At 48.6% G+C, this 12,500-nt stretch overlaps 2 protein-coding genes across 4 annotated transcripts in view; both read left to right on the top strand.

The window, feature by feature from the left end:
* The window catches only part of sec63 (SEC63 homolog, protein translocation regulator), a 12,220-nt gene extending 12,219 nt beyond the window's left edge, over position 1 (top strand). The window contains exon 20 of the mRNA XM_076044520.1: position 1. This exon is cut by the window's left edge and continues 2,643 nt beyond it. The gene's annotated coding sequence lies outside the window, so the exon portion shown is untranslated.
* Positions 2-1,026: 1,025 nt separating this feature from the next.
* scml4 (Scm polycomb group protein like 4) overlaps positions 1,027-12,500 on the top strand; it is a 12,700-nt gene continuing 1,226 nt past the window's right edge. Inside the window, exons 1-7 of one of the 3 annotated variants that reach the window (XM_076044660.1) lie at positions 1,027-1,367; positions 4,424-4,666; positions 9,098-9,300; positions 9,965-10,094; positions 11,123-11,332; positions 11,581-11,726; positions 12,274-12,500. The exon at positions 12,274-12,500 is cut by the window's right edge and continues 1,226 nt beyond it. In XM_076044660.1, coding sequence (XP_075900775.1) covers positions 4,459-4,666; positions 9,098-9,300; positions 9,965-10,094; positions 11,123-11,332; positions 11,581-11,726; positions 12,274-12,399 — 1,023 coding nt within the window. In that variant the 5' untranslated portion in view covers positions 1,027-1,367; positions 4,424-4,458 and the 3' untranslated portion in view covers positions 12,400-12,500. Of the gene's footprint in view, positions 1,368-4,423; positions 4,667-7,915; positions 8,095-9,097; positions 9,301-9,964; positions 10,095-11,119; positions 11,333-11,580; positions 11,727-12,273 lie in introns of those variants that run through there. The other 2 variants (XM_076044658.1, XM_076044661.1) reach the window with 2 other exon arrangements.

A 12,500-nucleotide genomic window follows, 5' to 3' on the forward strand; every position in this document is an offset into this window, starting at 1 on the left:
TTAAGTACAAGAGTCTCCTGTTTAATTGTCCCACGTGTTATGCACATGTACCTACAACAGATGTGCATTGAGCATTGAAAACGCAAAGGTGGAAGAATTTTGCACCAAACTCTTTTGCTCCTTTTAATGGATTTAGTTACTAAGAAGTGACCATTCTCTCAAAGACACATTGAAAATTGGAAGAAAGAAAGTTTGGTTGAAATTTCAGGAGGAAACAGGGGGTCGGGTTGGCTGAACCTAGTGTTGTAGTACTCGAGATTGATCTTGGTCTACAAGACCACTTTCTTAAGGGTCTCGGACTCGGACTGGACGGACTCGAGGTTTTTGATCCAGACCAGTCAAGACTCAGCCAGCGCTGCAATGACAGATAGGAACGGAAAGGAACGCAGCTGCTGCCGTTTTACGCTGCTTGTGGCACCCAGAGTGACGCATCTCCTTTTTCCAAGTTCAGTTATTTTTTTTAATTTTATGAACAAATTTGTTTTGTTTGTTTTTTTTTGAAAATTATTCAAAATAGTTGGCAAAATGTTAAAGAAAATTATTAACTACTGACAGGAGATGTTGTTCGGTTTAGAAGCAAACTTGAATTTTAAAAAGACGGTCAAGATGTTTTTTTTTCCTGTTATTTTTCTTCGATATATAAAGTCTTTGTCTTGTCTCAGTCTCAAACACAATATGTTTTGGTCTGGTGTCGAGCTCGATATTCTCTAGTCTTGATAATGTCTTGGTCTCGGTTGGTGCGGTCTTGACTACACTCCCCGGACCTGCCACCTCAACCTGCAGTAGGATCGCGCCAAAAAAAAATATAAAATAAAATTGGCGCAATTAACATCCCGGATCCTGCAGCTCGCTCAACTACTTCGAAATCGCCTCCATTATTTTGGGGCTTTTAAGCGTTTTGAAAAGAACTTTAAACACTCGATATTACGTCATGAAAACAACGCGGGCTGAACCTCCTGCGTGCGCGCATCACTCCTCCGAGCTTCCTCTTCCTCTCCGCGGTCCATGCAGGTAGGTCCGGCTGCACGCTGAACGTCTGACAACACTCATTTTTCACCCCCTTTCTTTCACTCATTTGGTCGCCAACTCTCCCCGCTCGAAGGAGAATCGAGCTCCGCGTCGAGAAGATCGAGGAGGGGACCGCGGTGCTGCGTTCACTGACCGTCAACTCGGCGTCGGTCCGCCGAGCCGCTGCAGCTGCAGCAGAGGGCGGCGCACGGACGGATCCAGGCCCGGGGAGGGGAGGGCGGTTCTCCGGCGGTTCTCCGGCGGTTCTCCCGGCCTCAGCGGCTCTGTACGCCGGCCAGACGTCCGTAGCCTGCCGGGGATGGAGATGTTCTCTCGGCGCCGCCGTCCTTTGAAGACAGGTAAAAATTAAGGAGTTAAAGAGAAGCCGGAATGCAAGGCGATGATTCTAATAATAAACGAATTATTTGCTGGATCCTTGAAAGTCCTTAAAACCCTGCAGTGGCGACTGTAGTGATTTTTTTTTAAGGATAATTTGCTTGATGATTTGGCATAATATATGTTCCCTTTGGATTGTTCATTACAGGCTGTTTACTCCCTTTGAAACAGATTTTTTTTTTTTAAGCACACAAACATTTGCTTACAAACAACCCACAGCCTCTGCCTATTGTTTAATATTCAGGTGTCATCATCTGTTTTAGAAGCAATTTAGTCAAATTTCGCAAAACTTTACACAAACTTTGGGTAATGATGAAAAACAACAAGTCAGTCGTTCCTTACTAAAGCACAATGTTGGTTTTAAAAAATGAATTATTCCCCTGATCTGTTTCTTCTTGACGTTTCTCCAAAACCTAAAGTAGGTCATCACTGTTTCATCCTGACAAATTAAGAATCCACACTTTCTTGCTTGACTGGTCTTTTCTTGCTACCTGAGGTGAAGGGGGAGGGGGGGGGGGGGGATATCCCTTGACTGTTCAAGGGAAAGATAATAAAACAAGTGCAAGTGAGGTGAAGGTTAAGGTTGGGATTACACTGTCACACAGGGGACACTACTAAGCTCTCGCTGGAATTTTAAAACAGAAAAGACCCCAAAACACAAGTATTTCCCAGCATTTTTTTTCTCACTGCGTGTGACAGCTGGATTGCACTCTGTTTCATCAAAATCCTACTCTTCAAAAAAAAAAAAAAAATCTCCATCCTGCTACATGTGTGTCTTTCATGTTTTCTTAGATTGGCTGTTTGATGTCTCAGAGAATTTTTATTTTTTGTGGATGAAGGCAGTGTTGATCGCCTTCATTTCCCACCTTGATGTAATTACCCAAATATGTCTTTTCATTTTATTTTTGTGTTTTACGTGTGCTCTGGAAAAACACCTTGACATCATGAATTTCCCTGCCGCCATCAACATGCATGTCTGGAAAAACCAACCCGATAGAATTTGTTACTATTGTTCCCAAATCAAAATTTAAATAATCACATTTTCCTCGCTGTGATTGACAGCACACCGGCCTGTAGTTGTAAGAAAGTGAATACATCATTTACAGCATAAATTAGCTACATACATACACTTCCAGTCAAAGGTTTGGATACACCTGTTTCTTCTTTATCTTTACTACTTTCTACACTGTAGATACTGAAGACATCAAATATATGACCAAGAAATGTGGCAAAAGAAAAAAAAATGTATACCGAAATATGTTAGATGTTATATTTTATATGAAGGGTGGCTCTTCTAGATCACCTTAAACATCAAACTCGTTTGTTGTTTAATACATATTCCATATGTGTTCTTTCATATTTTAGATGCCTCGAGTGACAATCTACAATGTAAATAGTCATGAAAATGAAAGAAAAACCTTTCGATCAGAAGCATGTGTCCAAATTTCCTTTTTAATTGATGCTGATAGGAATGTATTTCCAAGAGGCCTATTCACCTCATTTTAAACCAGAGCCAACTGATGAGCATGTTTCTATTAACACAACCGCGAGGGCTGTGATTATCAGGCACTTGGTAATTGAGGTCTCACACAGACGCTCATCGTGCCATCCTATTTCACGTGTTGAATTTTCTTTTCCTTTTACATGATAGATGTGTTTATTTTGTATTTTTTTTTACGATGAAAAAACTCTCTTGTATCCGCTGCTATATATGGTCTCACCTGCCGTAAGCAAAGCCAGTGTGGGGGCGAATCAGGGCCCTGAAAAGGACGAATCGTCCTGAAACGCAGGAGTGGAAGACAAAGCTTCCGGGGGGGGGGGGGGCGTTCACTTGCCGGCCAGTGATTACCCTAGGATTAGCGTCTCATCACAAAACAGAAAAATATTCATTTGCAAAGCGGCTAATGGTGGGATAATATCCCACAGCTTCCATCTATCGCTCTCTCTCTCTCTCTTTCCCTTTTTATTGTTCTGTCCTGCACACAGGAGACGGAGGGCTTATGAAGTGACTCTGTTAATCCAGGCCCCCCCACCCCACCCCACCCCACCCCACCGTCGGCCAAACTGCATTAGCTTCGCGCCACAATAGATGTATTGTCTGCAGTACTGTTGTCATTAGCGGAGCCATATCCTCCAATTAACCGCTGTTTTATCCCTCTGACCTCTAAACACACACTGGTAATTACACAGCCGCCCCTTCCTCTGTCTTTTTCCCCTTCGCTCGGCAGCCCCCCCGGCCACCTCCAACACACACACACATACACACACACTCTCTCTCTCTCTCTGTCTTTCCTCTCCCTCTCCTTCCTTTCCCTTTTTTATCTGAGTATTGAAAGGCCTAAAATTAATTTTTATTGCGATTAACAATGACAAATGGAATACTGGAACACTTTATCAAAAGCTCATTAGCAGGAGAAGCAGAGCTGTGATTGGCCAAAGCCGTTAAAACTTCTTCTTCTTCTTCTTCTTCTTCTTCTTCTTCTTCTTCTCCTTCTTCTTCTTCTTCTTCTTCTTCTTCTTCTTCTTCTCCCTTTTCTTCTTCTTCTCCTTTTTCTTCTTCTCCTCCTTCTTTGTCTAACCCTGGTGCACGAAGCTAAAAAACATCTTGAATTTACACCTACGTCGTGGGGCCCATGGAGAATGATGCGCAGCAGTGTCACTTCCCATCATGCCCCTGTAACTCACAGGATGCATCAGAACGCATCAACCAATCAGAACAAGCCTAGACACAGCATGTACGACTCCATGATGCCATTCTTGGAATAAATTGCTTTCTGAGGATTTTCTTTTCTTAAGATAGATAGATAGATAGATAGATAGATAGATCTATTTTTGTATTGCAGTCTATGGGAACAACACCGTTTAGGCCCCATTTGTTTTCTTTCTTGCAATACCACAGGTGGCCACTAGAGAATCAGATTGCCTGCAGAGTGGTTGCACCAGTTCATTTATTACATGATGCATGACACGTTTTGACCAAGTTTCCCTGCCACCCTCCCTCCCGCCCCCCCTACCCCAGTCCCTCCAGTGTGATGTCCGCCGCCACCTGCTGGCATGAGGCTGCGAGGCGGGCGGGAGCTGACCCCTGACCCCTACCTGGAGCTGGTGCCGCCGCCTCCCAGCGTGGCCTGGCTGTCCGGCGTCCTCCGCAAAGGCGTCCGCCTGCGCCTGCGCCTCAACCACGGTGACGGTGACCGGGGGCGGAGCTTCTGGCAGCTGGTGGACCTGGCGGCGGAGCCACCGAGAGCCGGCCCCCCACAAAGTAAGTGTAAGTGTTTTTTTTCTGGTGTTGTTTTGCAGAGGAGTGGTCCTCCGCCTGTTGGAAGGTTTTTTATTTTTCATGCTGACTCCCCGTCCTGCATGAATCCAGCTGTTTGCTGCAAATTTGTCCCTGTTTGTGCCCAAGCAGTCGTCGTTTATCTCCCACGACCTCGAGCAGAATCACTCCTCGCCATCACCCACCTGCTTTGCATTCAGTTTCTACGGCACACGTACATCTGGAGGACTGTGTGTTTGTGTTTGTGAGTGGGCTGGGCCCTGTTTAATATACACACACATTGTTTTATCATTACTGTTATTATTATTCACTGCCGTTCACTTATTGCCACCTTATCACACGACTGCGGCGCAGGATCTAATTTCTCCGTCTGTTACCATGGCGACGGCATGCCGAGGCTGTAAATAAATGCAGGGTTTGTTGAGACGACACACACACACACACACACACACACACACACACACACACACACACACACACAGCCGAGGCTGCACTTATCTTATGCATCTTTGCCGTCTTTTGATGGATTTTGGCACCTTTTTGTCCATGTATATATTTTTCCTCAACTCACTGGGCCCCCAGCTCAGCCACGCCCACCCGCCACCCACCAATCGCCCTCTCCACCCATCCTCCACCCGCCCTCCGCCCACCCTCCATCTCCACCGCACCAGTGGAAACTTGTGAAGCCGTCCCTCCTCCCTCTGCGGCCGGCAGCTCGTGATTAACTTATGCTAATGATTGCCCATCATTTCTGCCTCTATTGGCCGCGTCTGCTTAAAAAAAAAAAGAAAAGGTAAAAAAGGGAGGGGGCTTCTCCCGCCACCCGGTGGTCCCCCCTCCTGCGGTGTGATGGTGAAACGGAGGCGCAGGGGTTCACTGATCACCCAATTGCTTAATTAAGCGTAAACAAATAGAGCGCGGCCCAAATGCATCGGCCGCACCCCCAACTTCCCCCACACCACCCTGAGCGCTGTGCCATGGCGGGGGGGACTACTGTCTGCTCAGGGTTGCAAAAGGAAAAAAAAAAGTGTAGTTTCATATTATCATATATCGACCACACGTCCAATTCTTTCAAAATAAAAGATGATTATCTGCTCCGTCTCTGTCTGTGTCTCCTAATGAGACAGGAGCCACTGAGGGAGGGACATCAGGATTAATCACGTTGCATAATTACTTTTATGATTTATGGTCTCCTCCTTACACACACACATGAACGTGCACCCTCCTCCACCCTGACATTACTATTTATCCCCCTCCACTCTGTCTTCTTTTTTTTCTTGCTTTTACAAACTGGCTGGACGTAATGGAATACAGCGATTTGCCGAGCTTGTCACCCTCCACGTGGAAACAGCTTGCTGAGTGACTGCGTTACGGCCGCCTCCTGACAAATCTCTTTACGCGGCAGGCAGGCAGTCAGGCAGCCGCCGCCGCCGCCCACTGCTGGTGCGTCTCGCGAGGGGGAGGTCACGCCGAGCTCCTGGAGGAGGGCTAACCTGATTTTGATTGAGCGGTGAGACCCGCCGCCGGGGCGTCTCTTCTTCTTTATCAACAGACGGGAATCAACAGGAAACAAACAGAGCGCGGCCAATCGATTAGGTTTGTCGAGGGGAGGGAGAGGGCATGGAGGGAGGTGGCGGTGATAGTGGCGGGCGGGGGAGGGGGATTAAAACCTTACTTTTCTTCTCTGCTTGTAGCCAATAAGGGTAAATAAGCCCAGTGGAATTTCGGTTAAATGTTAATTCCCGCTTTGGAGCAGCGATTTTGGCAGAAATGGCAGAGGTGGGAGTAAGTCACACATGTGCAAGTCACAAGCAAGTCTCAAGTCACTGGTGGTGACAATCAAGCTAGCCAAGTCAAGTCATTGCTCAGGTCAAGCAAGTCACACGTTAAGTTATACAAAAATCTGATCATCTACCCCAGTTTCCACATTAAACATAATGACTTTGTATTATGTTATGTTGATGTTATGCATATCTTAAACTTAACATGGCTTAATAAAATCAGCAAACGTTAGCTTTCTAGCTAACGTTTGACCAATTTGACTAGCCAATAAGTTAGCTAAAGACACTTTTATTGCGCATTTTATTGAGAAGACATACCTTACTTAGCTTTCTAGCCACGTTGAGCTATTCCAAGTTTAAGCTATTTTAGTATTAGCAAACGTTAGCTTTCTAACAGCCGTAACAGTTAGCTAGGTCAGTCATGTTGCTGAGGCGTAGTTTCTTTCTTAATCAGATGACAAACTGAGGAATCAGTCTTATATTTAACTTTTCTCGCATGTATTGTATGTTTTAGATCATTGAAAAAAAAAGAAAGACCAATGTGGCCACAATGTGGCGCTTTTGCGTGTGGAAATATGGAATCCACACAGTCTTGTCCTTGGCTTTTGGCTTTTGGCTTTTGGCTTTTTTTTTTTTTTTTTTTTTTTGTTCTTTCCATCTTTTCATTAATAAAAAATGAAACAGAAGGAAAGAGCCGGCAGCGTCGAACAAACAAAAAGCCTGGCGCTGAGCTTTGACAGAAACATGATAGCAAACAACAAGCGGAATCTCTCCTTCCTCGTAACCCTCTTTGGTGTTTGCACGAGGATCGATCGAGCCACTCGCCGATGCTCCAGCACTAAAGGAAAAAGAAATCGGAAAAATGTCGCACAGCGGGAGGGGGAGGGTGGAGGAGGGGGGCAATTTGAAATTTCATCAGAAATAATTTGAGGGTAGATTACAGTTTGCTGCTGCGGCGGGCAGGCGGGTGGCCGTGCACGGAAAGCGTGCGCAGCTTGAGTCCCTGGTCAGCTGCTCGGAGCCTCTTCTGATGACAGGAGGAAGGAGAAGGAGAAGGGGAGAGGAAAAAGAAACAACCTCGAGCCGCCGCCGCAACTGTAATTACATTACAGTCCCACACACAGTCACGCACACACACACACACACACACACACACACACACACACACACACACAGACACGCGCGCACACACACACACACACACACACACACACACACACACACACACACACACACACACACACACACACGCACACACACACACACACACACGGGCAGCGTTTTTGAGCTCAGCAGGTCTGTTGGCTGCCGCGGGATGTTAGAGGCGTGTTGCCATGGCGACTGAACGGGGACACAAGAGGAGGGAGGGACGGCGGAGGGGGGGAGGGGGTTGTTTCGGCTGGAGACTGAGGAGGGAGAGAGAGAGAGTGAGAGAGAGAGAGAGAGAGAGAGAGAGAGAGAGAGAGAGGAGGCAGTCGCGGAGTTGCCGGCGTCTTGACGACAGAGGCTGCTGCCGATCCGTCAGGGGAACCATTGAGGAAAAAGGGAAATAGCTGCTGCTGCTGCTGCTGCTGCTGCTGCCGCCGCCGCCGCCGCTGGAGTGGACGTGCTCGGCCAGACGGAGCGTGCATGGTAGGCGGCCCCTCGGAATACTGATATTGAGAGAATAAGGCAGAAATGTGTTTTTCCTTGAGAATGGGGTTGATGTGCTGCAAAGGGAGGAGCGCGGGAGGAGGAGAGAGAGGAGAGAGGAGAGAGGAGAGGGAGGTGGGGGAGGGGGAGGACGGGAGGGAGGGAGGCATCCTGCATATTTCCGCCGTGCCTCCGTCCTCCTCCTCCTCCTCCTCCCTGTTCGCTCGCACCCGCACCCCCCCCCCCCCAACCACCGCGTCTGTCACCGTCGCCTTTGTGCTGAAAGTCAAGTGGCCTCTCGCGCGACTCGAAACATCCTAGAGTTAATTACCTGCGCGGCGCGGCGCAATCGGCGCGTCAGCTACACCCCTCCAACCCCCCCCACCCCCCACCGCCTCTTGAAGAGAGAAGAGAGAAAAAAGCCACAATACAGTCAGTCAGTGTTGAGAAGATCCGGCTTCTCATTCGCTGACACTTCAGGTGACTCGTCCTATCGGTTAGCGCTGCTCTCCGTCTGTGTGTGTGTGTGTGTGTGCGCGCGCGTGTGTGTGTTGTGTACAGGAACTGATGCATTGTTTGACGGTGTGGGGGTTGTTGTGCTTTGGCTCTACTTCCTGTTGTTTGTGTGTGTGTGTGTGTGTGTGTGTGTGTGCGTTTGCTAGTGTGTGTGTGTGCAGTAATCATAGGCTATTTATTGCAGTCCTTGCAGTTTTTGGAGGGGGGAGGGGTTTGGCAGCGAGCAAGGGCTTCATGCGGCTTTGTTTCATTTAGTTCCTAGTGTGTGTGTGTGTGTGTGTGTGTGTGTGTGTGTGTGTGGGTGTGGGTGTCTGTGGGTGTCTGTGTGTGTGTGTGCGTGCACAGGGGGCTGGGGGTGGTGTTGACAGTCTCTCAGTGCATCGAACTTTCAGTATAGGGCTGCCGCTTCCTGTTAACCCCACATTTCATGCTCTCTCTGTCTCTGTCTCTCTCCCTCTCTCTCTCTCCATGGCCGTCGCTCGCCCAGGTCTGATGAGTTCGCTGTCTGCCGGCTCCGACATGCAGAACACGGCTCTCAACCCGCACTTCATGCCGGGGCCGCAGGGCAAGGTGCCCGGCAGGAAGCGAGGGCGGCCCCCCATCCGCAAGCTGGAGTTCCAGAGCCGCTACGTGGAGCCGCTGCTGCCCCTCAAGGTGCCCAAGAAGAGGGGCAGGAAGCCGGGCTTCAAGGTCGGTGGACGCTCGCTTCATCCCTACAATAGATTAAAATCACAAGAGCAAGACGTCGTTGGTCCCCGGCCGCCACCGCCGTCGCTGCATTTTATCTGGAAAAAATCTCCAGTGCTGCTGCTGCTGCTGCTGCTGTTGTTGTTGTTGTTTTTTAGGGCCCTGCAGATATTTTGAACAGCAGCTTCCTGTCAGCCGCAGCTGCATGACAAGCACATTTAGATTCTGCTTTAGTCTCTTTTTTGTGTTTGTTAGTACGCTCCATAGATCACAGTGTTTCTTCACACAGTCGAGCAGGCTCGTTTCAATGATGTGAGCTACGGTTGTCGCCCATGTGGTTTCCTTTTTGCGTGTCTGCATGTTGTCGTGTTGTCTTCCTATTCTATTCTTGCACCCAGCAGCAGCAGCAGCTTAATGATGAGGCCATTTTGGCTCGTCCACACAAGTTTTTCGGCTTTGGATTAGGACACACACACACACACACACACACACACACACACACAAACGAAATAATGGAAAAATGAATGGAAATCAATGTAAAGTCACTCACAGAGAACGCAATACCGTGTTTGTGTGTGTTCGTGCGTGCGTGTGTGTGTGTGTGTGTTCGTGCGTGCGTGTGTGCGTGTGTGTGTGTGTGTGTGTGTGTGTGTGTGTGTGTGTGCAGCTGAAGCCCAGACTGGTGATGCCCCCGCTGGCCAACTCTCCTCCCGGCAGCACGCCCGAGCCGGCGCTGGGTTCTCTCCCTCAGGACGCCGCCATCGTCCCTCACTCGGCCACGCCACAAGTCCCGACAGGTGGTGACAACAACAACAACAACACACACACACATGCTCTCTCTCTCTCTCTCTCTCTCTCTCTCTGTCTCTCTCTTTCTCTCTCTGCGGTGGGCGTGTGTGTGGTTTCTGTCGTGGCCGCCCCACTCTGTCTGCGTCTTTGATTCAAAGCTGCGCCCTGAGCTACTCTGTGTTGTGGCGGCTCCTTCCTTCCTTTGTTCCATGAATTCAGACGACTCGCACCGTGGGACAAAAGACATGTAAAAAAAACACACACACACCCTGCGCTGCTGTGTATCGATTTCTGTGCCTGTTTCACATACATTAGACCAACTGCACGCTAAGCCTTTAATATTTGGAGATTTTCAGAACGTCGACATCAGGAGGTTATATTTCAGATTGCAGCGTCCTTCACTCCCCCTCCCTCTCCCAGGTTGCCAGTGAACTACAATTACCTGTGAATACAAACCTGGATGCCTCATCCAGCTGCTTCTTTGTTTGTTGTTAGCCTAAATTGTGATCACAGGGGATAGAAAAAAAATAATTGCTTATCACTGCAAGTGGCATAGTTTGAACTGAGCCGGCTTGTTTGTTTCAGTGAGCTTGCAAGGGGTGAAACTGTGACACCTAGTGGACAAGTGGAATGGCGCGCAGACCCTTTAAGCGGTCATAGTCAATTGTAGTTGTGGTGGTGAGTGTGTAGATGTTGTGCGCTGGGGGTTTTGAGCTTTGTTCTCACGAAAATGACAAGTGTTTGAAGTCAGACTGCAGAGGCGCACATGCGCACGCACACACACACACACTCACTCACACAGACTCACACAAAGCCACAGTGCTCCCTCAGTGCTACACACACTGTAATGCAAATTATTTCTCTGGAGGAAAAGCATTTAAAAAATAGCATTCAGTTCTGAATCCACAACTGTTCGGTGCTTTGCTCTCCACAAATGGGAAAACTGTTAGAATTTTTTTTGTTTTTGTGGCTCAGCTCTGAGCTTTAAATTATATCTTTACATCACCCCTCCACTGAACCCTCCCCCACCCAGCAGAGACACCCGTGCCAGACGACTACTTGTGCGACCCGCCGCTGGACTCCAAGCGCTACGCCGTGGACCCCAGCGACTCCGCCTTCAACGTCACCACGTCGCAGTACCCAGTGAAGCACTCATACAGCTACCGGGGCAGCAGCTGCTCCGGGCCCGGCGCACTGTGCAGACAGGCGTCCAGCCCGGCCAGCTTCCAGGAAGGAAACAGACACGGTGAGGTCGCGGTTCGGAGGGTTGGGATTTCAAAGTAAAGGTCCAGCATGTTGCACGATGTCAGATCTTTATTTTTTAATGCTGAACCCTGAAGTTTAGATCTTTCCCTTTATCTGGTGTGCATCGGTCATGTTGGCCCTCTGACAAAGCCCATGTTTTGAAAGGAGCTAACTTAAGAAGTGCACTTTTACAACAAATCTGGAAAACACTGTTGATGCTGAAGATGCTGCTTCTCTGTGCTTGCGCAGCGTACAGTCCCAGGCCAGACTCCGGAGAGTCCAAGCGTCCCGCTGACAAAGACCCGTCCAGCTGGGGCGTGGAGGAGGTCGTGTGGTTCATCAAGGACGCCGACCCCCAAGCCCTGGGGCCGCACGCCGACGCTTTCAGGAAACATGTAGGTGCAACGATTGTTAGCGCTAGACTGATGGAAGCGCCGCTACTTTCCCAACCTGCAGTTGGGGAAATCCCTCGAAAAACCGAGTGTGCACTTATAAATCTGTTATGCGACAGCTGCGGCTATATTTGTCCAACTCCTAATCCCCCTGCAGTGCTGAATATAAATCAGCCGACATGAAAGCCAAATGAACGTTATTACAACATTTTTAAAGCGTAATGAGGCCCAGCCTCCAGTTCCATTACAAGCCTTTTAACTGCTCAGAAGATGCAGCGCCGGCTCCGATCCTCAGGCGGGACTGTGGCCTAATATTTAAAGTCACTGGGCCCTTTAAAAAAAAAAATAATAATATCATAGCTGCCGGGTATAAATAAAAGTGTTGTTGATGAAGGTAACTTTTTATTGATGAGCTCTTAAACGTTTGATGTCTTCCAAAAGTTTTGCAATAATGCAGGTGCAGGTTTAAAAGTCTGTATTATCATATCCGGGGAATGTGAAGAATCAGAAGTCAGCATTGTCATATCTCTGTCTCTGCGGTGCTCTGCAGGAGATAGACGGCGACGCCCTGCTCCTGCTGAAGAGCGAGATGATGATGAAGTACCTGGGACTGAAGCTGGGGCCTGCGCTCAAACTGTGCTACCACATCGACAGGCTCAAACAAAGCCGCTTGTGATCCGCCGCCGACTCTCTCGGACTCTCGGGGCACATCAGCAATACATCTTCAGCGTCTTCAGTCTCGCTTTTTTTCCCCCTTTCTTGGCTGTACGTGGATTT

The sequence above is a fragment of the Nelusetta ayraudi genome, unplaced genomic scaffold (assembly GCF_046127955.1).
Source record: "Nelusetta ayraudi isolate G7.1 ecotype Tasmania unplaced genomic scaffold, CSIRO-AGI_Nayr_v1 ptg000082l, whole genome shotgun sequence".
Taxonomy (NCBI): Eukaryota; Metazoa; Chordata; class Actinopteri; order Tetraodontiformes; family Monacanthidae; genus Nelusetta; species Nelusetta ayraudi.